General features: G+C 51.7%; 1 protein-coding gene across 1 annotated transcript in view; it reads right to left on the bottom strand.

Moving 5' to 3' along the window:
* Positions 1 to 1,546: 1,546 nt before the first annotated feature.
* Positions 1,547 to 24,810, bottom strand: part of CIITA (class II major histocompatibility complex transactivator) — a 47,751-nt gene continuing 24,487 nt past the window's right edge. The window contains exons 4-19 of the mRNA XM_065891916.1: positions 22,626 to 22,688; positions 22,377 to 22,457; positions 20,030 to 20,074; positions 18,280 to 18,423; positions 16,957 to 17,121; positions 16,105 to 16,173; positions 13,424 to 15,074; positions 12,361 to 12,519; positions 11,607 to 11,678; positions 8,699 to 8,779; positions 8,034 to 8,126; positions 6,752 to 6,838; positions 4,237 to 4,320; positions 3,976 to 4,059; positions 2,826 to 2,923; positions 1,547 to 2,255 (exon numbers count right to left, since the gene is read on the bottom strand). Coding sequence (XP_065747988.1) covers positions 2,848 to 2,923; positions 3,976 to 4,059; positions 4,237 to 4,320; positions 6,752 to 6,838; positions 8,034 to 8,126; positions 8,699 to 8,779; positions 11,607 to 11,678; positions 12,361 to 12,519; positions 13,424 to 15,074; positions 16,105 to 16,173; positions 16,957 to 17,121; positions 18,280 to 18,423; positions 20,030 to 20,074; positions 22,377 to 22,457; positions 22,626 to 22,688 — 2,954 coding nt within the window. The 3' untranslated portion in view covers positions 1,547 to 2,255; positions 2,826 to 2,847. The remainder of the gene's footprint in view (positions 2,256 to 2,825; positions 2,924 to 3,975; positions 4,060 to 4,236; positions 4,321 to 6,751; positions 6,839 to 8,033; positions 8,127 to 8,698; positions 8,780 to 11,606; positions 11,679 to 12,360; positions 12,520 to 13,423; positions 15,075 to 16,104; positions 16,174 to 16,956; positions 17,122 to 18,279; positions 18,424 to 20,029; positions 20,075 to 22,376; positions 22,458 to 22,625; positions 22,689 to 24,810) is intronic.

Raw genomic sequence — 24,810 nt, forward strand, 5'->3', positions numbered from 1 at the left:
ATGAGGAGACTGAGGCACAGAGAAGTAATTTGCACAAGTGAGTGGTGAGCTGGACACTGAGCCCAAGCAGTCTAGCTCTAGAGTCTGAGATGCTTGACCCTACACCGTGGTCCCTCTTGGTAGGGGGAAGGGGCTCAGCACTTTGGCACAAAGTAATAATACGTGCTAATATCTATTGAGCACTTACTGTGTCCCTTGTGCTGTGATAGCACTTTACGTGTATCAACTCATTTAATAAGTGGTAGCTATCATTTAAAGTCATTCCTATGAATAATTACAGCCTCTGACCTCATTGTATCACCTCTGAACAGACCAAAAGCAGTGGGGACAGTTGTGCCCACCCCGCCTGGCTGAAGGGTGCCGTAGATGCCTGGATCAGAAGGAGACTGTCTTCCTGTGGCTGCACAAGTGGGAGTTCCGTGGACTCTACAAGGTCCACAAATGCAGGCACACCCTGAGGGGTGATGGCCCAGCTACAAGGCCTGATGCCCTTAGCCACTGGACCAAGGCGGAAGGCACTACCTTTCTGCGAGGATTGCCAGCGGGGCAGCGGGGTCAGAATCCCTCTGACCCTCCCAACCCCCAACACCCACTTACTGGGAAGAGTAGGAGAGTTTGAGGAACCAGGCATCAGGGCTGGTGCACTGGAGCACAGACAGCTCCCACAGCCACCAGCAGAGGGCCAAGTTGTCCCAAATCAGGGCTTCTGACCGAGCCAGCCGTGCCCCAGTGAAAAACAACAGCGACCTGGCAGCTCTCAGTGTAGACAGCAAAGCGGCCAAGTCCCTTCCAGGCTTGCCGTGGCCAGGGCCGGATTCCAGCTCAGCTAAGAAACGACTCCCAGGGTAGAGCAGAGGATCAGAGACAGAGGAAAACACTCTGCAAGGCTCACGGTGCTTCAGCCTTGCTGACCCCCAAATAATGAATTTTCCAATGAATTTTCCAATGAATGGTAGGAAGCCATAGAGAAAATCCTTTCCCGAAAGACAGGACTTGAGCCGAAGTGGACTCTGCTGTGTGTGTTGGGCTGAGGGGGGTGGGGAGGGCAAGAGAGCAAGGGCCTCCGTCAACTTGCCGTAGAATACGGCAGAAGTGATGCTGTGTGACAGCTTCTAAGGCTGGGTTACAGAAAGGGCAGGGCTGTTCCCCATGGTCTCGGTCTCCTCTGCCCCCGCAACCTCTCTTCCTCTTGGGGTGATCACCCTTCAACGCAGCCACCATGCTGTGAGGAAGCCCAAACTCGCCCACAGGGAGAGTCCCCCTGCCACTTCCTTAGAGGAACCAAGGCCCCCAGCCGCTGGGCAGCATCGGGTGCCAGACATATGCGTGACTGAGCCTCCAGACAACCTCAGCTGACGCTGAGTGGGGCAGAGACGAGCTGTCCCCGCCAAGCCCTGCCCAAAGACAGGTGTGTGAGCAGAATAAACGTGTGTGCTGTTGTAAGCCACTGCGTTTTGGGGCGGTTTGTGACGCATTAGCTAGCCGGAAGAGTGGGCATCCAAAATGGTAAGCACGGTATAAACTCAAACACAGGACCTGCCTGTGGGATTAAATGAGCCATTTATCATGTAGTGAAAAAAGACACAGGAAATGAAGGCAGAAAGGTAGACGTGGTTCCAGTCCATCGCCCCTCCCCTCCTCTGTTAGTGTACCATCAGCTCTTTTCCTGCTAAGGTCCAGTGTGTCTGGCCAGGCCTAGATTTGGCCTCGGCAAACAAAGTTAGTGCAAACCTGTGAGTCCCAGAGACAGAAGGCAGTTGCTGTAGAGTCCCAGCCGGTCATGGTTTGGGAAGTCAGCAGGCAGGAGATGGTCGCTGGTATCCTCAGATCTTGCCCTTTAGGAGAGCAGCGTGGAGCAGTGCTTTCTCCCCAGGCTGGCAGGGACCTGGGCAGGTGGGGATGTGGCCGCTTCATCCCTCTCTCTGGCCTGGCCACAGCTGTCTGCAGTGTCCTGCAGGGAATGCCTCAGGGCTCTTGGGTGCACAGCAGCTGCCACCAGGCACTGGCCCATCTGCCAGGGCTGCAGTGGCTGAGCAGGGCTGACATCAACCTGCTCTCCGAAGGAGCCTAGGGCCGGGCCTGGGTCTGTTCACAGAACAGGCCATGGGTCCTTTCCACAGCTGGGCAGGGGCCGACTCTGAGCCACCAGGGCTGGGCACCAGGACGCCGAGGCTCACGGGAAACAGCCCAAGAAGAGCTGTGTCCACAAATAACCAGGTCAGGGTCCAGCATGGTCAGTGTCCTCGGAGAACATGCTGTGAGAGGTCAGGATGGGTGGAGATCAGGAAGCTTTAGGACAGGGCAGTTTAACACATGGATAAAGTGCGGTCGAGATTGGGGATGGGAGGGATGGGAGGAATGGAGGAGGGGGATGTCCCAGGTCGGGGGAGCATGGAAGTGAGGGGACAGTCATCCTCACAGAGAGAGGCAGGAAACTGGTAGAGCAAATTCCTATGAAAACAATGCCGGGCATCGGGGCAGCCGACAGGTTGAAACAGCAGCCGGGATGGCTGGGGAGTCCTCGAAGGCAGACCTTCCCAATGCTGAGGGCTGTGGGACGTGCACGGCTGACCCACCTGTCCTTCCCCGGGTCCCACGCCTGCCCATAGGGAGGATCCTCAGAGCCCAAGTCCTCAAAGCCTTTAGAAGACACCGCACCGAGCCCAGCACAGGGGGATACGGGGTGGGCCCAGATGGCACATGGTCCAGGAGTTGTCACCCAGCTCCCACCTGCTGCCCCGCCCACCTTTTATGGATTCTGACTTCACAGGACACTGTCCCCAGGGACCCCCGTGGTTCTCCCCTTCAAAGCTCACCTCAGTTACCTTGTCCCAGGCACAGCCTGGATCATCTCAGGATGATCCTTGAGTCCAGCTGCTGCAGGTGTTCCTGGACGCCAAAAGGGATGGTGGGCGTCCACATCCTGTGATGGGGGCATGGCACACAGAGGTTAGAGGAGAGGGGGTGGTCCCAACGCAAGCTGCCCCCAAATCCCTCCTCCCACCTAGCCTAGTGTGGGGTCATGGGGACACCAGAGGCCTAGGAGCCCCAAGACCCCTTTTTAAAAACTGATTCTGCCACTGACTTGCTGTGTGATCTCAAAAAGTTTAGTTAACCTATCTGTGTCTTATTCTCCTCATCTGCCAAATGGGTCTTACAAGAGCCACCCTATCCCTCCTAGAAGATATGAGTGATTATGTAGACAAAAGTGCTTTGAAAGACAATAAAGCACAGTACTGGACAGTAGACATCATAGTGATGTAATAATAAATAAGTTTCAACCATATGAAACGGCCAGGTGTGTAGGTCGAAAATGGTTGAATATAAGCGATTTCATATTGTTCAGCCTAGTATATAGAACATTTTTTTGTTTTTGCGGTACGCGGGCCTCTCACTGCTGTGGCCTCTCCCGTTGCGGAGCACAGGCTCCGGACGCGCAGGCTCAGCGGCCATGGCTCACGGGCCCAGCCGCTCCGCGGCACGCGGGATCCTCCTGGACCGGGGCACGAACCCGTGTCCCCTGCATCGGCAGGCGGACTCTCAACCACTGCGCCACCAGGGAAGCCCCTAGAACATTTTTGTGTACCAGACACTCTTCTGAGTATATTGACAAATTTAAACCCCACAATTTAAATATAAATATTTAAATAGGGGGTAAATATTATTGTCACTCCCATTTTACAGACGAAGAAACTGGGGCCAGGGACTTCCCTGCGGTCCAGTGGTTAGGACTTGGCGCTCTCACTGCTGAGGGCCCAGGTTCAATCCCTGGTCCGGGAACTAAGATACCGCAAGCCATGCAGCGTTGCCAAAAGAAAAAAAAAAAAAAAGAAGAAGAAAAGAAACTAGGTCCAGAGGGTTGATGTGTCTGCTTGCCCAAGGTTGAACGCTGGTGAGGGACAGAGCGGGATTTGAGCTCAGGGCTCACAAGGTGAACCACACACTGAGTCTCCCTCCACCACTGCTGAGACTTACGCCAGCTTCTCCACGTGAGGGCACTTTCTCAGGCTGGCAGTGAGCTGCTGGGCCCCGGCAGCTGTGAACTTGTTGTACTGGACACTGGGAAGAGAAACCCATTGTGGATCCTGGCCCTGGGGACCAATAAGCCCCAGACCAAGGTCATCACCACGCTCTCGACAACCAGACCTCAGCCCAGCCCTTCCCATGATGCCAGCAGGAGACCCTGGTCCTCCCAAGTCCTGGCCCCACCCCCACTGCCCAGGTTCCCACACTCACTCGAGCACCCGGAGGGACACCATGTCTGGAAGCACGTGTGCCAGGCTCTCAGCTCCCACATCGCAGATGCAGTTATTGTACAAGCTGCCGGAGAAAGAGGTCAGGGCAGGGGCCGGGGGTGCTGGGGGGTCAGGGCCCAGGGAGAGCCACACCCAGCCAGAATTACTGCCCCATTTAATAGAGGGGGAAACTGAGGCCCAGAGAGTTGAGGCTGCTTCTCTGTGGTCACTCAGTGGGTTCAGGGAAGCAGCAGGACTAAGTGGAGGTAGCTTCCCATCTGAAACAGCCCAAGTTCAAATCCCAGCTCTGTGGCTTGCTGCCTGTCTGATCTTTGGCGAGTTACTCAGCTCCCCTGTGGCTCAGTTTGCTCCTCCATAAAATGGGCGTGATAGAGTAATTGTGGGGAGGAGTAAATGAGTTAATGTTGGTAAAACACCCAGAACAGGGCCTGACATGTGGAATGAACTACATGTTAACTATGGTTATTATACCTCCCAAGGGGGTTTGTGACGGTTATACAAGTTACTGTGGGGTGTGGGGCAGCATCGGGAATAGCAGGAGAGAGAGAAACCCAGAGTCACTGGGCAGGCTCGGGTTTCTATGATATATTGTCACCATCAGCAGTGTCAGAAATAGCACGACACCTTCACTGGTGCCAACTTAAGCTGTACTTTCATTAACGAGCGTCCTTTTAACAAGCCAGGTGCAGCCACGGTTCTAATTTCAAGGCCGTGACTTTGCCTTGACGCAGCCTCAGAGCAACACTGCAGGGCTGCATGTAAAAGCAGCAAGTCTGCACTGCAGCAAAGTGGATTCAAGCTAAACTCCAGGAACCCCTGATGTCACGGGTCGGCCGGTACCAGGGCAGGAACCAGGTAGGGGTTTCACAATCCCTTCCTGGGATGGATCTTAGAACCAGGAGGCCCTTCCTCACCCACAGGAAGAGGATTCTTCCCGTATTTCACTGATGCCAAGATGTCCATGTTCACATTTGAAAATCATTGCGATCAGGATGTGTCTGATAATCAATGGATGTCATTTAATTGGCAGAATTTTGTCCCCTTAATGGTGTCTTACAAATGGATGGCATCTTACAGTCCATAAAATATGAGGTTCCTTTGTTTTTTGGCCATGCTGCACAGTTTGCAGGATCTCAGTTCCCCGACCAGGGACTGAACCCAGGCCACAGCAGTGAAAGCGCGGAATCCTAACCACTAGGCCACCAGGGAACCCCCAATATGAGGTTTCTTAAAGTGTCAATCAGATCACATATCACCTCCACATGCCCCACCTGCTTCTCCATTCACAATGGAAAAACCCCCAACCACTCTCCTGGCCTGCAAGGGTCTCCCTGCATGATCTGGCCTTCCCTGACCTCTCCCGCCTTATCTCCCACCCTCTGTCCCTCATTCCCTATAGCCAGACACAGAGGCCCCCCTTCTGGCCCTCAAAGACCCAACCTCATTCCCACCTCAGGGCCTTTGCCTCTACTGTTCCCTCTCCCTGGAATGCTTTTCCCTGAGAGCATCCCACAGAAGGGGGAGGGTCACCTCCTCAGGGATCTCCTGACCTCCCTGGTGAATTCAGTACTCCCTATTGTACCCTCTGGGGCCTTTGTTAGTTTCCTCATTCCCAGCATGAATCAGCATTTTAAACATTTTGTTTATGCACGTGCTTGCTTATTTATTATGCAAGGAACTTGAAAGCAAGACCCACCCTGGTTTTGTTCATAGCTGTATCTCTAGTTTCTAGCACAGGTTCTGGCCCATGGTTGATATTAGAGAATATTAGATACCCTCACAACTCTAGGGCGTGCCAATCACATAGACTACAAACTGCACAGCACACAACCTATACAGCTGCACTCAGGGACCCTGGCTGGAAGGATAATGGGCTGGAAGGACCCATTAGTCCCAGGGAACCACCCATTAGTCCCAGGGAACCACCAGGCACCAGGCTGGAAGTAAGCAAAAGCAAGAATGTGCTATTCCAAGGCCCGCCAGGAGGTGACAGTGTAGGCACGGAGTGATGTGTGCGTGACAAGAGCCAGCCAAGGCTACCTGTGCATAGTCAGCATTCTAGAAACCACCCCGGACTCCAGAAAAGGCCCAGTCCTGCCATGCCCTGGGGAAGGAGGACCAAGATTTATTAAGCACCAGAGCCAGGCATTGCACCAAGCGCTTTCCATAGGCTATTGGGATGGTACCCATTTTCCAGATGAGGAAACAGAGGCTCGAGATGAGTAAGTGATTTGCCCAGAGTGCCAGATGCCCTTCCCCAGGGGCTGCTAATCTCGTTCAGGGCGGTGGCATCACCCAACTCCAGGGGTGTGTGTTCATGTTGGATTTTAGGTCGGCGCCCCCCACTCCCTACCCCCACCAAGTTGTGCAACACTGATGTGTAGTGATTGCTTTCAGGGTCCCAGTGTTGGACCTTACAGCTGCCACCGAGGGGGTTCTCTGCCCGCCCTCCAGCCCACCAGCTCAGCACCTGACCAATAGAGGGCCCCACTCACCTCAGCCTGAGGAGGGACGCAGCCAGCAAGGGCAGGGCCTCCGCCAGCTTGCAGGCACCCAAGTCAGTGATATTGTTCTGGGACAAACTGCGGGAGTACAACAAGGGGAGGGCTCAGGGCCAAACCTGAATGCCCTTCCCCATCAGTGTCCATCACCCCAGGCTCCGGCAGGGCTGGGAACCCCTGCTTCCTCACAGGGCATCCCAGGGCAGCAAGCACAGGACATTCTACCTGGATGAGTGTCGTGGGTGCTGAACTGTGTGAGGGCGCTATGGGTAGACTTGGGCTAAATCAGTAAAATGATGCAGTCACACCCTGAGGCTGAGTGGAATGATGGGGGTGAGGATGCAGATGTAGCATCCATTCTTTTCCCTTTGGACCACTTTTCAGCACTGTCATTACATAAGGGTTTACATTATTTGTTTAATGACGTGGACTCCACGAGGTGAGGGGTCGAGTCTGTTCATTACTCTATCCCTGTGCCTACAGCCACGCCAAGCACATAGTAGGTGCTCAGAAAATATTTAAGTGGGGTAAAAAAGGAAGGAAGGAAAGGTGGGAGAGAGAGGGAAATGGAGGGAGGGAGGGAGGATGTAAGGAAGGACGAAGGGAGGGAAATCTAGCTTACTCTGTTTCCTTAAACACTATAAATTACTTAATGAGTCTCAGTGTCCTACCATCAAGGAAATCCCTAAGTGAATTCTGGTGAGTCCTATGGCTGCCCTGATCATGGTTGTGGAGTAGAGTGTGGGTAGATTTTGATGATCCCTCTGGGTTCAGTAAAAAATCATGTTGACCCTCCTGCATCATATCCATCTGCTATTTCCCAAACCCAGAACAGTTTTTTTTTAATAGAAATTCACTATTTTGATAATAATGTGTTACTGATAAATCCTAATCTATCTCTCCTGTCTCACCTCCCCAGTCTTTCTCTCACTAAACATTGCTCACAGTCATTACTGTACACTTCATAATTATGGATGCTTGTTTGCTTGTTTACTGCGTCTCCTCCCTAGAAGATCCCTGAAGTCAGGGGCTTTGCTTTGTTTAAAGCTGGCTCTCCAGGGCCTTGAATGGTGTCTGTACACAGTAAGTGCTTCTTACGTATTTGTTGATTAAATGAATAAATGATTGGTTGAATGGCTGATTAAAGAAATGATTGAATGAATGAATGGGTGGATGATTAAACGAATGCACGATTGAATGGATGAGTGAATGAAAGAATAAAAAAGCTGGACTTTGGGGACAAATGCAGCAGGAAGGGCCGGCCCAGCGCACTCACTTGAGCGTCTCCAGGGCCTTCAGCTGAGGGAAGGTGGCCGAGAGCTGGGCAACACCCTCATCCCCGATCTTGTTCTCACTCAGCGAGTCCAGGCTGCAGATGGAATCAGATTGGGGGCCATCAGCCAGCACCCTGGAGGCCACCCGATTCTTCCCCACCCTCCGACCCAGCAGTGGCTTCCTCCCATGCTCCCACCCCTGGACACACCATGGCCACATGCAGCTGCAACTCCGAGCATTTGAGAGCAAATCGTCATCACCTGGGACTGCCAGGCCAACAAGTGGACAGGGCCCTAAGTACCCATGGACCTGAATCACTGTTTTCCTTCCTGGCAGCCCCATGAGCTGGAGCAACTTCCTTAACCTCTAGAGACCTCAGGTGTACAATGGGATCATGTTCCCCGACCCTGCCTCCCCATGGGATTGCTGGGAGCAGCACATGAGGGGAAAAGAGTTTCGAAGATCTCGAAAGGATTCAACCTATTTTTATTGTTGGGGATTTCCTTCTGCCATCGCTTCCCTGCAGTGGGGGCATCTGGTCACTCACACCAGCCACACTGAGGAAGCAGCAGGACACAGAGAGAGAGAGAAAGGGACAAACAAGGCCAGGGTTTGGGGTTGTCAAAGCCCAGTGTCTCCAGGAGGGATTCCGGGGTCTATACTCACTCCAGATGCTGAAGGGAAGAAAAGGCCTCAAGGATCTTCACCAGTTTGGGAAAAGCCTGAGGGCCCAAGATGGGGCCCAGCCTAGAAGGCAAAGAGCAGAGTTAAGACCCTGAAGCAGTCATGGCCCCTCTACTGGACCCCACAGAAGGCAGGCCCATCTGAGGGCTTAACTACCCCCAGCTCCACCTGGTGGGACCCCAATCCCTTCTGCTTCAGGCACATTTCACAAAGCCCACTCAAGAGGCCATCTGGGCTCCCAGCTGGGGGCTCCCCATCTTTCATCTCTGAGTGGGGAGCCAGTTCTTACTCCTGCTGACATCCACATGCACCCTTCTCCCACCCTGGCCTGGGGAAGTGGTTCCCAAATGCTGGCCTGAGGACCACCACCAGTGATGAGAAAGATGGTTTACTTATTTGCCATTGCTTTTTAACAACAAATAGAACCATTTCTTGAGCACTTTTTATGTGCCAGGAACACACTGGGCCCATCACTCAGATCAGACCTCATTTAATCCTCACAATGACTCTGAGCTAAGAGCACTTCTTATCCCCATTTTACAGATGGGGAAACTGAGGCACAGAGAGGTTAATGAACTCATACAAGGTCACACAGCCTGGATGGACATTTAGACCAGATTTCGAGAGAATGAGAAAAATAAAGACAACAGAGGGCTATTTTTTTTTCTTTTCTTTGTTCCTTTTTTTTTTTTTTTTTTTTCTTAATTTTTGGCCATGCCACGCAGCATGTGAGATTTCAGTTCCCCGACCAGGGATCGAACCCACGGCCCCTGCCTTGGAAGTACAGAGTCTTAACCACTGGACCGCCAGGGAAGTCCCTGTTTTTAAAATATGGTTAAGTGTACTCAGTGTAAAGAACAGTCTTTTATTCTGAAATTATATCCTTTGAACTTTTTTGACATTAAGATGTTCATTTTTAATAAAATTATGGTGTCAGCAGCAGTTATTTCACTTGTTTGAATGAACATACTTGATACAAATTAAAAGATGGTAACTGCACATAGTCACTGAAATTCACTCTGAAATATTCTCAGTCTTTGAAACCCCAAAGTCTGGGAACTACTAGCCTCAACGAAAGGTCACAAGATGGGAATCCGTAATCTGATTTGAATCTAGGCTCTACCACTTCGTTTCTGTGGGCTTTTTGGGCAAATCCCTTAACCTCTGAGTCTCAATCTTCTCAAATTTAGCCCCAATCTTAGGAGGTTTTTGGAAAGATTAAGGAATTCATTTATCAAATATTGATTGCTTGCCTACTGTGTGCCAGGCCCAGCAAGCCTGTCACGCAGACAGCCATGAACAAAACAGACAAAAATCATTGCCCTCGTGGAGCTGACATTCCAGGGGCCAAGACAGATAATCAAAGAAATTGGTAAACTGTCTGGTGTGGGAGATAATTGATACAGAGAAAAGCACAGTGTGAGCAGGGCAGAGCTGTACTTTTAAATACAGGAGTCAGAAAAGGCCTCTCTCACTGAAAACTAGAAGAAAGTGAGGGCGTGGGCCATGCTGATACCTGGGGAAGAGTGTCCTGGGTGGAAGGCACAGCCAGTGCAAAGGCCCAGGGGTCGGACCGTGCCTAGTGAGGTTGAAAACCATTAAGAGGACCCACGTGGCTGGAAAGAGTGCAGGAGGCGAGGGTGAAGAGGTAAATGGGGGCTGAATCAGGGGAGAATCGTCCACCAGCAGAGCCCCTGCAGGGTTCTGAGCGGTTGAGGGGCCTAATCTACATGCACAGGAGATCTACAGGGTGCCCGGCATGGTGGCTGCCAGTCTCACGCCCAAAATAGTCCTTTCCTTCCTTCCTTCTTTCCTCAGAACTTTCTCAGGGCTTCTGGCCTGCAGGTGGCCACTCTCCGGGTTCTGGGCTGTTCTACCCCACGGCTGCTGTTCCCCAGAGCACAGTTCCGACCTTGAATTAGGGGCTTTTTAAGCTAAAAATAATTCAAAGCCAGAAGGGGCCCTTGGTGATTGTTTTCACACAGTTCCTCTTTTCAGCAATATTTTTCACCTCTGCACAAATTTGGCCTCTTGTCGCTGTTCAAAAGAAGAAACGCTTGGCTTTTTCTGGGCCACAGGGGTAGCTGTGATCAGGAAGAGCAGACAGCTTGTGGGTGACCAGCTGGGGACCTTGGACAAGTTACTTAACCTCACTAGGCCTCAGTTTCCTCATCTGTAAAATGGGGATGATAATGACTATCTCCCAGAGTGGCTCTTGAAATTAAGAAGATTATGGCACTGAGTACACTGTAGTTGTTTAGTAATTCCTTCTTAATCGTTGGATGATTTTAGATCCCTAACAAGGACCTACCATGAATTTACTTTTTTGTTTGTTGGAGCAACAGCCAGGCTGACCTGACATTTGTGACTCTGGACAAACAATTTACACTCTCAAGGCCTCAGTGTCTGCTTCTGTACAGTGGGGGGATAATATCTCCACCCAGCATGGTCCATTCCTATTTCTTTGTCAAGCTTCAATGCTTCAGTCTCTTCTTTCAGGAAGTCATCTTGACCCCCCCTAAGTCTTCACGCTCACAGCCCTTGAGTTTCTGGCCACTAATCACAGCAGGTGGTAATTGTCTATTTACACTGGACAGCAAGCTCATTGAGAACAGTGGCCTCGGTCATATGAGTAGGTCTGTTGAATGAGTGGATGCGAATGAGTATGTATTTGCTCACCAGCAAATGGGCAAGTTAGCTTCACCCCCGAGAACCTCCAGGACTAGCCCAGACCGGCCATGCCCCAGCTGCTGGAAGCTGGTTTCCAGAGTGGTGGGGCAAGAGGGTAAGAGTGATTCTGAGGACCCATCTCCATTCTGGTGGCACAAGCCCAGCTAATGCCAGAGGAGAAACCTCGTGGGGACCCGAGACAATTTACCCCTTTTCTTACGCAAACTCCAGCTTCTTTAAGTCTCGGATGGCAGGGAGTTCCCCAGGCGTGTCTTCAGAGGAACTTCTTGTCCTGGAGAGAACGGGCAATGTTAGGGAAGAGCTGGCTCCTCACCTGTCATGGAGCCCCCTCCTAGGGGGGATGCCTGCCCCAGTGCCCAAAATTCCCCAGAAGGACTGCCTTCCTTGGGCTACTGTTGTCCCCTTGTTAAAAAGAAAAACCTCAGGACAGGATATTATTAAGGCATTACTGTGTGTTTCACGGAAAAGAGCCTTAGAGGAGGCATTACCCACACCCATCCCAGGCAGCGCATAGTAGGTGCTCAAACAATGTATGATGAAGGAATGAGGGAAAGACAGTTGCTCTGTGGTCATGTTTCCTCTGCCCTTTGAACCTTAGACCTCTACCATCTAGAAAATGGGAATGATACTGGTCCTGGCTGCCTCAAAACGTGGCCATAGGTGTCATTTGTGTTACTAGATACAGAAGGCAGCTTATGAACTCTTAGCAGGAGAGAATATCTCCTTGGCTTTAGCTGAGAAAGAATTGGGTACATGATGGCAAGTTCTGAAGTGGACAGAGTGATAAATCTTAGGGACTCTGCCTGGGTGGTGACTGCAGTGAGAGATTTTGGATGGTCATTGGCTGGCGGGGAGCAGGGGAGGTCCCCCCAAAAGAGGAAGAAGTGTTAATAGCAAACTTAATATTAGGTCCTGCATGGTCTGGACCAACTCCCATGCCCTTTCCCTCTCACCTCTGGATCTGCACGAGGTTGCCCAGGTCTTCCACATCCTTCATGGATTCAGCCTTGAAAGGCTCAATGGTGAACTTCTCCTTCACTGCTTGGAGTAACTTGGCCTCCCCATGCTGCTGTAGGGACTCCCACAGCTCCACTGTGTCACTCAAGGCAGCCCTGTGGAGGAAGGGCTTCAGACCCAGTCATGGTGACTGAGCTAGACCATAATGTGGGGGGTGGTGGGGGTGGCGGCTCCATGAAGGGACCTCCTACCTATTCAGATATTTTCCTTCCTCAACTTAACCCCTACTTCCTCTAGAAAGTTTTCCATGACCACTCAAGCCTTTATCAATTCCTCCTTTTTCTCAACTCTCCCAGTGGTTTTATTTCCCTTTTTGCTTTGGCTACCAGGAAGCTCAGTGCTAAATTCTCAGTTGAACCACTACAATGGTGTAGACCTTACAGCTTGGGTAAAGTATGCTTAGGGGGAAGGTGGCAGAGATTCTCTGGAGATTAGGCTTAAATGATCAAACAGATCACTGAAGGATTTAGATTCCTTAATTTAAATTAAGGAACTTTGACTTCATCCTGAGGGAGGTGGGGTGCCTCTGAAAGATTGTAAGGAAGGATGGAATATGATCAGATGCAATTTCTAGGGAGATGTGTGCTGATGGTTGAATATAAAGTGGCATGGAAGAGGAGAATGGAGGCAGGGAGGTCAGGGGAGGCTATGGCTTTAATCTAACCATGACAAAACGGTGGCTTGATCAGGGGATGGAGAGAAGAAAACAAATTCAAACCCAGGTCAGTCTTGGATTCTAGACGTGGCCCAGCGCCTGTCATAAGGCCAGCCTTCAAATAATGGTTGAAAGAATGATGCTGGCTGTGTGACCTTGGGCAAGCTACCGTACCCCTCTGAGCCTTGGCTTCCTCATCTTAAAAAAGGATAGAATCACTTCTGCCCCCATCTGGCTGCCATTCATGCTAAATGAGACCCCACAGAGTCAGCACTGGGCACAGCACCAAGACCGCTGTAGGTGCCCAAGGCAAAGAAGCCCACTCTCCTGCCCCCGGCCCCCACCTGAAATGGGTGACACAGCTGAGTCCCACGAGGCTCCCCAGTCCAGAGGGGTCAACGCCAGTGCTGCGGAGGTCCAGGGAGAAGTCTCGGCCCGCCGCCTCCAAGGCGCTGCCCAGCACGTGGGTGTCGGGAGGTGTGAGCCGGGTGCCCAGGAACGAGAGGTGGGCCGGGAGCCCCTGCAACACATGCTGCCAAAGCCCAGCATCCAGCGCCTCGTGGGCGCAGTGCAGCAGCTCCAGCAGCCGCCCCGCCTTCAGCGTCCCAGGCTGCAGCCGCTTCAGGTACCTGGTGAGCACCTTCTGCTTCCTGTCCGCTGAGGTGGAGCCCGCCAGCCCTGCCAGGGCTCCCAGGCAGCAGGCACGAGGCTGGAAGACCAGCCCGACCAGAAAGCGCGGCACGCCCTCCAGCCAGTTGTCATAGGGCCTCTTCTTCCTCGGGGTCAATGCCAAATACTGCGGCAGCTCCTTGTCCTTGATTTCGCTGCTCAGAGCCAGCCACACGGCCCCCAGGAAGCATTGCAGGAGGAAGCTGGAGAAGGCCAGCTTGGTCTCCGGGGCCCCCGGGGTGGGCTGCACCAAGCCTTGGGCCACAGCCCAGACCCTCACCTCGGTCGATGGGAACTGGCCCTCCCGCAGGCTGCTCTGGTGACCGCGGCCCAGCTCCCAGGCCAGCCTGGCCAGTCCCACCAGGGCCCCTGGGGGGCTGTCACGGGCTCCTGGGCCTAGTAAGCCAACATAGAGGCCCGTGAGCGTGGAAGGCAGCTGGGCCTCATCACCTAGCTCCAGGAGGGCCTCCAAGAGCTGGCACACAGCCCGGCACACAGTGGGGCTATGGCTGTGACTCAGGAGAAATGGCTGGGACTGGAGGAGCGCCAGGGCTCTCTTTTGGTGCTCGGTGGTCCCCGAACACTCAAAGTAGCGCATCACATAGGTCTCGGCCTGCTGGGCGGAGAAGCCGGCCACTTCGAACAGAGCGTCGGCCTTGCTCAGGCTCTGGGCCAGGCGGCCCCGGGGCCGGGCTGTAAGCAGCAGGGTGCAGCCGCTCAGCAGCTTGCGCTGGAAGAGGCCTGCCAGCAGCCCCCGGAGGGAGCGGGCTTCTGCTGACATGGGTCCGCCCGTGCTGTGCAGGAAGCCGTCTTGGGCCTCGAGCTCCTCGAAGGCATCCAGGATGAGCAGAATGCGGTCGGGCCTCCTCAAGATGTAACTGAAGACCTCGTCGTCCACTGACAGTGGCTGTGAACCCAGGGAGAAGAGCAGATCCTGCAGGCGGTAGGTGTCCCCCGGACGGTCCAAACAGTGGCAGGGGATGCAGAAGATAAAGTCGTACTGTGGCAGCTGGCCGCAGGCCCAGGCCCAGCTCACGGCCCGGACCCAGTGACTCTTCCCCTGTCCTGCTTTGCCCAGCACGGCGATCACCTGCGTCTCACGTGGCCGCCGGTGGTTGCTAGAGGCCAGCAGCACCTTGCCCAGACTTCCTCGGGCCGGCTGCCGCTCTGCCCAGTCCAGGGTGGTCAGCTCTCTGTCCTGGCTTTTGCCGCCGCTCCTCTCCAGCCTTACCCTCACCAGGTCCACCTCCACCAGGATGCCTTCCGGGCCTGCAGGCTTAGCCTGGTACTTGTTCCGTAGCGAGCAGTAGAATTGTTCCACACTCTCTGCACATGTCAAAGGGTATGGGGTGGGGGAGAGGAGGATGCTAGTGGCAGGACTCGCCACTGTGAGGGCAGCAGAGTGGCCAGCCCGGCCACCATCACTAGCTTGTTCATCCATTCGTCAAAGTCTTCCCCGACTGCCTTCTTGATTAGCTGCCTCCTTCAATTACCCAGACACTCATTCATTCATTCCTACACCCATTCATTCACTCATCTTCTCACTTGATTATCTGTCCACTCTTTCATTTACTCACTCACCTTCTTCTTTTGTTCACTTACTCACTCACCTTCTTCTTTTGTTCACTGACCATAGGGAGGTCATGGTGGGGTTGGTGGTGTTAAGAGTTAAGATAGTGGAATCCAGGTTTCTGGTTCAAGTTCCAGCTCCACCACTTATTACTGTTACGTTGAGCATGTGATATACCCCACTAGCCCTCAGTTTCCTCATCTGTAAAATGGGGATCATACTGGGGTTGTTTATGACTTGTTTGTTTTGGCCGCAAACAATCCCGGGAGGCATGCGGGATCTTAGTTCCCTGACCAGTGATTAAACCCGCGCCCCCTGCAATGGAAGCGCAGTCTTAACCACTGGACCACCAGGGAAGTCCCCGTTTACAACTTTAGTGATTGACTACATCTCATGTGCCTGGAAGTGTACCTGGAACAGAGTCAGACTCAGTCGTCTGGCCATTCTCTCAGCTGCCCTTTCATTCCCACCTTCCATCTCTCCCACACCCATCATCCACTCCTGCCTTCACCCACTCTCCCAATCACCCACCCTTCCCTGTTTCATTCTCTCAGCCTCACAAACAAGATGTCAACACCTAGCATGGGCTTACGAAGGGCAGGTCCTCAGTAAATGTTGCTCTAAGTGTAGGTATAACTGGCGGAATGAATGCTGAGATGGTGGGATCAAATGAGCAAGTGAATGAATGAATGAATGAGCCAACAAGTGAGGGATTGAATAAGTGTTGGGTGAATGAGTGACAGGAAGCCTCCAGCACCCAGGCAGAGGGACCCTGCCACCACTCACCAGGCCACTTGGGAAGCTTGCTGGATGCCTCGTGAGCTGCTGGGCATTGGGTGGTGGACATCTCATCCTCTGGAGGGGAAGAAGCCAGTGTCAGAGTTAGGGTGAGGGGCGCCCCAGGGACCTCCCTCCCTCTGGGGCATCAGTCCTCTGAGTATCGCAAGGTCAGAGCTGACGTGGGCTGAGTCTCCGCAAGGTGGAGGTTGCCAGGTGGTGACCCGAGGCTGTATCCTGCTCAAAGATGTCTTTTTTTGGCCAGCTCTACTTTTAAAATTTTCACCAGTGTTTTAAAAATCACAATATCTATGTTAAAATCAAGATCTCCAGGGCTTCCTTGGTGGTGCAGTGGTTGAGAGTCCGCCTGCCGTTGCAGGGGACACGGGTTCGTGCCCCGGTCCGGGAGGATCCCACATGCAGCGGAGCGGCTGGGCCCGTGAGCCATGGCTGCTGGGCCTGCGCGTCCGGAGCCTGTGCTCCGCAACAGGAGAGGCCACGACAGTGAGAGGCCCGCGTACCGCAAAAAAAAAAAAAAAAAAAAAAAAATCAAGATCTCCAGATTCTGCTGACAATTCAGAAGATCTGGCTGCATTGAGCCTGTTTTCCTGCCATGTAACAAGATGGTGAAGGCTGGTGGCCCTGTTTAGGTTTGGCATGGATTCTCCAATTGTTCCCCTCACCAACCCTCCCATGTATCCCCCCTCCCTGGAGACCCTCCCTGCCCTGTTTTACACAAAAACACAACTTGCCCGTGTCTGCAGGCAGCTCTGTTTGTGGACCTCATTGTCTGAGGCAATCCCTTCCCCCAGGGCCTCAGTTCTGCTTCCAGTAACTCTCACAGGTCCTGCTGATTCTTACCTGTTAGGTTTGTACGGGAGGTCAGGGCTGGTTCAGGCATGCTGGGGAGGTCAGCTGCCGATGGGGCAAAGGGGCTGGTGGAGCCGGGCCGGTCTGGGGACTTCGGGAGGCTGTGGACAGCTGTGCTGCTGGAGGCGGGTGTTTGGTGGGCCTGGGGCATCTCACCTACATGGGGAGGGCAAGGAGTTCAGAAACAACAAGGAGCCCAGTTGGGTCACCCCCTTCCCAAATCAGGCTGTAGGGCTGGGAGTCTGGGGAAAGGTGAGGGGAACTTCCAGAGGAAGAAATTTCAGGCCGAAGTTGAGGAAAGAGCTCTGGAGTTACAACTAGGCTCCCAGAGCCTTGGTTTTCCCATCTGCGAAATGGACACAATCAGCTCATAGGGAGCTTAGGGCAAGTGCTATACAGCACTTTTCCCACTCTGCGGTCAGTACTCATTTTCCTGGATGCCCAGAACACCCTCTTGCTCCTGGGGCACCAGCGCATTATACAAAAACTGGCATGCAACCTTCAAAAGATGCTCTTGAATTGAGTGGAAGTATCCCCCTTAGCCTCATTCTCTCTCCCATCCCTTAGAGACCAACATGCCTTCCCTTGGACAATTCACAACCTTTCAATGTGGCAGGTCAGCAGGGACCATTTTACTGACCTGGAAACAAGGCAATTCAGAGAAAGCTATGCAAGGATGCATACCAAACTGTTCACAACGGTATACTAAAAGAGTGAGGGAGAGACTCAGTAGCTCTTGTAAGTACCTCTTATTGCTTGGTTTGTTAATGAGCATGCATTGATGTTGTGCTTTTATTTTAGATTTTCTTTTTTGATGTGGACCATTTTTAAAGTCTTTATTGAATTTGTTACAGTATTGCTTCAGGTTTTGTTTTGGTTGTTTGGCCGCGAGGCATGTGGGATATTAGCTCTGAGACCAGGGATCGAACACACACCCCCTGCACTGGAAGGCAAAGTCTTAACCACTGGACTGCCAGGAAAGTCCCGATGCTGTGATTTTAAAATATAATAAAGTTTAATTTTTTTTGATAAAAAAGGAGAAACTAAGGCTTACTCGGGGAAAGTGACCCAAAAAATGCCACTTAGCCACTTGGTGTATCACTCACCCAGACCACGTTGGGGAGCTCTGCTCCTCCGTTTTGATTTTTGGGAAATGGGGACAGAGATGGGTGTTCTGGGGAAGGAGGATCATGAGAAGGTGCTAGGCTAAAACTGCCAAATATCTGGGACAGGGGTGGGATGGAGGGGGGATGGGATCAGGGAGTAGTCAGGTCACAGGCAGAGGGGGTGGGGAGCCCGGCCTCGCATACTCACTTTGGTAGATGAGTATACTGGAGATCCCTGTCCCAGCCCCTGAGATTTGCCAGAGCCCCTGGGGCAGAGTGGAGAGAGTGGGGATGATCTGGATGGGTCCAGCAGGGAGACTCAGGCAGCTCAACAAGGAACTGGAAGGGGGCACTGCAAGAGACAAAGGCCGTGAGGTGGGATTCTCCATTAACATCTTAATTAACAGCTGACTCCCTTCTAAAGGGCTCCAGTCTTCCAGAGAGCCACAGCTGTGTCTGCTTGCCTGTGGTGGTGTTGCTGGCGCAGAGAGGGTGCTCAGTTCCCAGTTGATGAAAGCATAGGGCTGGCGGGTGAATTCCCTAATTGGCGGGGATTCCCTGCTGTGTCTCCTAGGAATGTGTTTCCTTCCAGGGCATGTTTTCTGGCACAGACTGGGTTGATGGGGACATTGAGGATGGCATTGGCTGGGACAGAAGTGGGGGACACTAGTAGGGGGAGGAATTCCTGTCCCTGGTGGCTCCTGCCTCTGGGGAGTGGGGAAGCCCACCCTCTCCAAGCCCCCTAACATACCGGTGTCCTTCAGCTGGGTCTGGCTGGATGCTGGCTCCTTGTTGAACAGAGCAGGTGGTGACGGGCAGGGCTGAGCTGAGGAGTCACTCACTAGCCCCACCAGGAAAGCACCAGTCACCACGGGCATGGCTAGGGGCTCAGCTGTGAGGAAGGGCCAATGTTAGAGGCTGGGTGAGATCTGGGTGGGTGCTTGCAGGGGCCTTCCCAGGGTAGGGAGCGCTCTGGGAGCAGATCTCTACTGGCAGTGGAAGGAAACTCCTGTCCTCTTCTCTGCCCTGGGTGAAGCTGGTTTTATCAGCAACTGCTCTGTGTCAGGCAGCCCTCTACCCCCAGCCTCCTCTTTGTGACTGGGCCCTGAGAGCTTCCTGCCATGGAGAGCTAGGGGTGGGATAGACCTATGAATAGGCTGTTAGCCCAGGCCCCTACCAGCTTCTACAGCCAGTCACTGAGCCCCCGGCCCCCTAAGAGGCCCCAAGCACTGCCCATCAGACTGGGGCAGGAGTTTATCTCCTCCATTTAATTGGGAGCCCTAGGAGGGTGGAGACTTGCCTCCCCCATCAGATTGGGAGCTCCCTGAAGACACAGACTATTTCTCCATCATCCTGGGGTCTTCATGGACAGGGTCCCTGTCTTCTCCATCAGATTAGAACTTTCTGAGGGCAGGGACCAGGCTTCCTCCATCGGACTATGAGGCTTTCATTCCTCAGTCTGTTCCCGCAGAGGGGCTGGTTGCCCAACCTTTGCAATAACAACTGAGTGGGAGGGGAGCGGGACTGATGAGTATGGGGGAAGAGGCTCACTGAGGCATGGGGGCTCTACGGAGGGTGGGAGGGCACTGGGTGACTAGCTGATCCGAGGTGACTCTACACTCTGAAAGGAGACATGTGGCCTGGAGGGGCAGTGGAACTAGGTGGTGGTGGTAGGGTGGGGTCTCAGCTCTGACTCAGAGTTAAGAGGAGGGAGGTGTTAGGGGAGAGGCTTTGTAGGAGGAGCTGAATCTCCCAGCAGTCCCTGAACTTCAGAGCACGGGCTATGGAATCATGATCTTAGTTTGAATCTCAAATCCACCTCTCACTTGCTGTGTGATCTCAGAAAAGTGGCTTCACCTCTCGGAGCCCCGGCTTTCAAATGCCAGTTTACATGCGGGCCTGAGGAGGCCCTGGCTTTCCTGCCCATCAATCTCCCAGGACCCACCCGCCTTGCTCACCTAGCTTCCTGTGCTTCAGATCCACAGGCAGCTCCTCTGGGAAGGCTGCAGAGAGAACACTATGGTCATCAGCCCCAGGGAAGGGGTATTCCAAGACAGGAGGGGCTTGTGGACCCCAGCAGGCCCTATAGAATTGCCTTAAATGGCTGGGAAGTGGCCTTGGGGGTCCCTTTCCCTCCCCAGCCCCCAACAATTTCTGCCCCTACTCATTTGCTTGAGCCCAAACCCATCTTGAAGCACCCAGGACAGTGAGGCACTGGGAGAGGCAGAGCCACAGAGGGGACACAAGATGAGTTTGAGTTTAAAAAAATAATACTAAAAATTAAAAAAACCCTGCTTTTGGTCCCTTCCTAGCTGTGTGTCTCCGTAACACAGCCTCTCTGAGCCTTTGATCTCTCATCTGTGGAATGGGGGCAGTGATTCCCACTTCGCAGGAATGCATTGGAAATCAGTTGAGTGAGTATCAAGCATGTAACACACTGAGAAAACCCCTATGTGTCCCTTAGCAAGAGGCTGATGAACCAAATTGTGGTTGATTGTGTGAAATACCACACAGCCCTAAAAATAACAAGGATGCTGAAGGACATATGGGGCAGTACTGGTGTCTGCAGTCTACCTTGAAATGTTCTAAAAATAAAATGGTCGGATGGGTGGATGAATAGAGGGATGGCTAGAGATGCGTTAAGACCACTATAGCCAAACACTGACGGTAGAATGGAAGTGAGGGGCATATGGTTTTTTGTAGTACAGCTCTTTCATCTTTGCTGTATGTTGAAATGTTTCATAATAAAATATTAGGGGAAATGTTTATGAAACGAAAAGAAAGGAAGAAAGAAGGAAGGGAAGGAGGGAGGAAGGAAAGGAGGAAGAAGAATAAAAGAGAAAGAGAGGAAGAGAAAGAGAGAGAGAGAGAGAGAAATAAAGAAAGAAAGAAAGGAAGAAAGGAAGGAAAAAAATAGAAAGAAAGGGAAATTCCTGGAGGCAGGACCATGTGTTTTCCATTAGTGCTAAGAAAATAACCTCCCAGACATGTTAAAAGAAGAAAGAGTGTAGGTAAAATGTGGTCATTTGTGTGAAAAAAAAATTTTTTTTAAGAGCTGGCTTTTAGACAAATAGGATATTCCTAACAAGACTAAAAGGGCACTGGCAACATAGGTTGTCTTCAGGGAGGGAAAATGAGGGACTGGGGGAAAAGGATGGGAGGAAGATTTTTTTTCACTGAATATTTTTTACACATTTTGAATTTTTATGCCATGCTCCTGTTTACCTGTTCAAATTAAATAACTAGGTACAGGGTTTACACATGGTCTGGCACATAGTAAGCTTTTGATTAACTGTTAGGCCCATTTTATGGAAATTTTCATTCAGTGGATATTTATTGAGGTGCTCCTGCATGCCAGCCATGTGCCAGGTGCTGGGGATGTAGTAATAAGAAAGACAAGGTCCCTGTCCTCACAGTGGGGGAACTAAGCAAAAGGCAATAAATAAAATAAGTCCAAATTGTGACAAGTGCAACAGTGAAGGAGAGACACAAACAAGGTGAAAATAAGTGAGGTAATTTATATGGAAAAAGTTGGTCTAGGAAAGCCTTCAGGAGGAGGTGACATGCTGGCCAAGACCTAACAGATTCCCAAGCCCACCATGGGAAGGGGGAGGACATTCCAGATAGAGAGAACAGCAAGTACAAAGGCCCTGAGGTTGAAAAGGATACATGGGTTACAGGAATGGAAAGAAGCCAGTATGGCTGGAGCATGGTGGGTCACAGTGAGTTAGGAGAGGTGGGAAGGGCCAGATCAAACAGCCCTTGTGGTATGTATTTTGTAGCCATTGGAGGGTTAGCAGGGCAGCAAAATGATCTGATTTGCATTTAAAAGTCCACATTGGATGCCGGGTAAGGACAGATTAAGGAGGCAGGGAGACTGACCAGGAGGCTCAGAGAGATGCAGGTACTTGCCCAAGTTCATATAGACTATAAACAGCAGATCCAGGATTCAAACCCAGATCTTGCTGGGAAAAAACTGTGCTTGAAGAGACCTCCCTTAAATACAGGGGTGACAACTAAGGATGGAAGAGAAGCCAGAGCCCAGAGGTCCTTTCGGAAATGGCAATCAAAACAGCCAGAGGTAGAGACCCATCAGGAGAGGGGGCCATTTGATCCTGGGCCGTCTGCTTCCTCCCTGGGTCACCAGGGAGCAGTGGTGAGGGAAGAGGTGGGTGGGACACACAAGCCTGGCAGAGCAGACAGAACTTAACGAGGGAAGCAACTGGGAGCCGTAACAGGTTTTAGAGCCAAGGCATGGCTGGGAGTCAAGCAAGGCTAGACCGGATCAGGGAGGGGCTCACTCACGTCTTTTCTGACTTTTCTGTCCTGCTTCCTCCAGCACCTCCACACTCTCGCTGATCATTTCTTCCAGTCCTATGTGCTCGACTTCGGGGAAAAACCAAAGACACCAAAACACACAGTCAGTGGACGTCCAAGGTGAGCTCCCATTGTCCCTATGTTGGGGATGATCTGACCATCCATCAAAGGTGGTCGTCAGGTATTACAGCACTCTCCAAGGAACAAGGAAGGAAAGCCAAGACCCCCCCAACTTACTGAAAATGTCTTTGCTCAGGCCCTCCAGCTGGGAATCCTGGAAGACATACTGGTCCAGTTCCGCTGCCCAGACAAGAAAAAGTGCAGTCAATCAACTAGTTCTCACCGAATGCTGGGCAATGCTTATTGCCCAGCCCGGCCTTGGGCTGGGCATCGGGGAACCGTGACCCTCCAGACCTAGCGCACATTGGGGCTCAATAAATGTTTGCTGAATGAATGATCAAATTAATGAAGGAACACTGAAACTTCATGGGCTCTTAATCTAATTGAAGGGGTGATATGTATGCATACAAATGTATCTATTGCTATAAAGTAGTGCAACACAGCGTAGTAGAGTTGCCTTGAGTTTGAGTTTAAATTCCACTTCTACTCCCCAATTGCCCTACAAGCTGTACAATCTTGGGTCAGTTACTTAACCTCTCTGGGCCCCCATTTCCTCAACTGTGTAATGAGGATAAATAACATCTACGACCCAGGGATGGATGGTGAGGGTTAGAGGCTCTGTATTTAAAGCAATCAACACAGTAGCTAGTACACAGTAGACAATCAATGGTGCTTAATTATATGAAGTGGAACATGGCTTGGAGCCAAAGGGAAGACAGTTATCATGGCAAGAGGAGAGAGTGTATATAGTGGGATGGGGCAATCAGGGAGGGCTTCCCAGAGGAAGGGGTCCTGAAGCCAGACCTTGAAAGATGGGGGTGGGGGTAGATTCTGAGTGGTGAAAAGTGTAGGGCTTTCTGGGTAGTGGGGACAGAGTGAGGAGAGGTGTTTGGGAAACTCTTAGAAATAGGTGTCTTCAGTAAAAGTTTCATGTTGGGGAAAGTTAGGACTGGATTTTATAGGCCATGGGGAGCCATAAAAGGCTTCTGAGTGAGGAATGGAGTGAGGGCATAAGTGGTGATGATGATGATGATGATGGTAAATATAATGATGATGGTGTTGATGGTAGTGGCGGGGTGGTACCTAACACTTACTGAATGCTTACTCTTCTCAAATTCCTGCTCTAAACACTTTATGCACAGAAACTTATTCAATCCTCACAGTGATCCCATGAGGCAGGTGTGATTATTATTCCCATTTTATGGGAATGGAAGCCAATGTATACTTCGGGGTGCCTCAGATGACTGCATGCCCAGGACCAGAGACTTCAGGAACAGACTCGGGTGAAGCTGCCTCCTCCACTTGCTCCCACTTCCTGTGTAGATGCCCCTAAGGGGAAAAAGCCCCCAAATCCTAAGTGATTTGGGAAAAAGCCCAACTCATTCATTACTGCCTCCAGTTGTGAGGAAATGTGAATACTCTCAGCCCTAAACATTTCTGCTTCTCCCAAGTAAATTCCCAGGAAGGAAAGGAAGCAGGCAGGTTCTCAGTTCTGTAATCTTTGAGACACATACAGTTACTGCTCCTCTCCATTTCCTGCCCTTGTATGATGCTGGATTAACTATGTGTTGGGGAATGTCTAGCCATGTTCATGCCAGACCTCCTAAGTGATGTGATTCTTGGGATGCCAGGAAAAGGGCCACTAAGAACATCTGTGCAGGTTGTTCACTGTACAGGATGCCCAGACAAAAGGGCAAATGGGGGCAGGAATCCAGCCTTCACTTTGATAGCCAAGCTGTTACATCTTAATGGGGGCTGCATCCTCTAGAAGAAGGGGCATCTTTTTCTAATTCAACAAAGCCTCTGTATGAGACAGTGGTGAACCTGGTAAGGAGGGCTCCTTCACCCCCCGCAAAAAACAACAGAAACACCTCTCCCCAGAGAGTCCCAAAGAGTTCCGCCCTTGTCTGAAAACCGTAGGTCTTTTTCAAGCTGCAAACCAGCCTCTCAGCTTGAGCCTTACCAAACCTCCCCACTCTAGATACTTTCCCTCTTGTGGTGAAAAATAAGGACTTTGAATTTCAGACCTACCCATTACTATCTCTAATGCAGCCTTGGGTAGATTCTTTATCTCTCTAAACCTCAATTTCCTCATCTGTAAAATGAAGATACTAATAGTATCTACTTCCTTTGTTTTTGTAAGGCTTCAATATGCACAGTGGTTTGCAGGCTACAAGTGCCCCCCAAAGGTAGTTATTACAAATACTAGAGTAGTTTAGCTTAGGAGCTGAGGAGAAAGGGAGGGAGGGAGGGGCATATGATATGGACTTTGTGGGAAGGAAAGAAGAGCAACAAATAGAAA

The sequence above is a fragment of the Phocoena phocoena genome, chromosome 15 (genome assembly GCF_963924675.1).
Source record: "Phocoena phocoena chromosome 15, mPhoPho1.1, whole genome shotgun sequence".
Classification (NCBI taxonomy): Eukaryota; Metazoa; Chordata; class Mammalia; order Artiodactyla; family Phocoenidae; genus Phocoena; species Phocoena phocoena.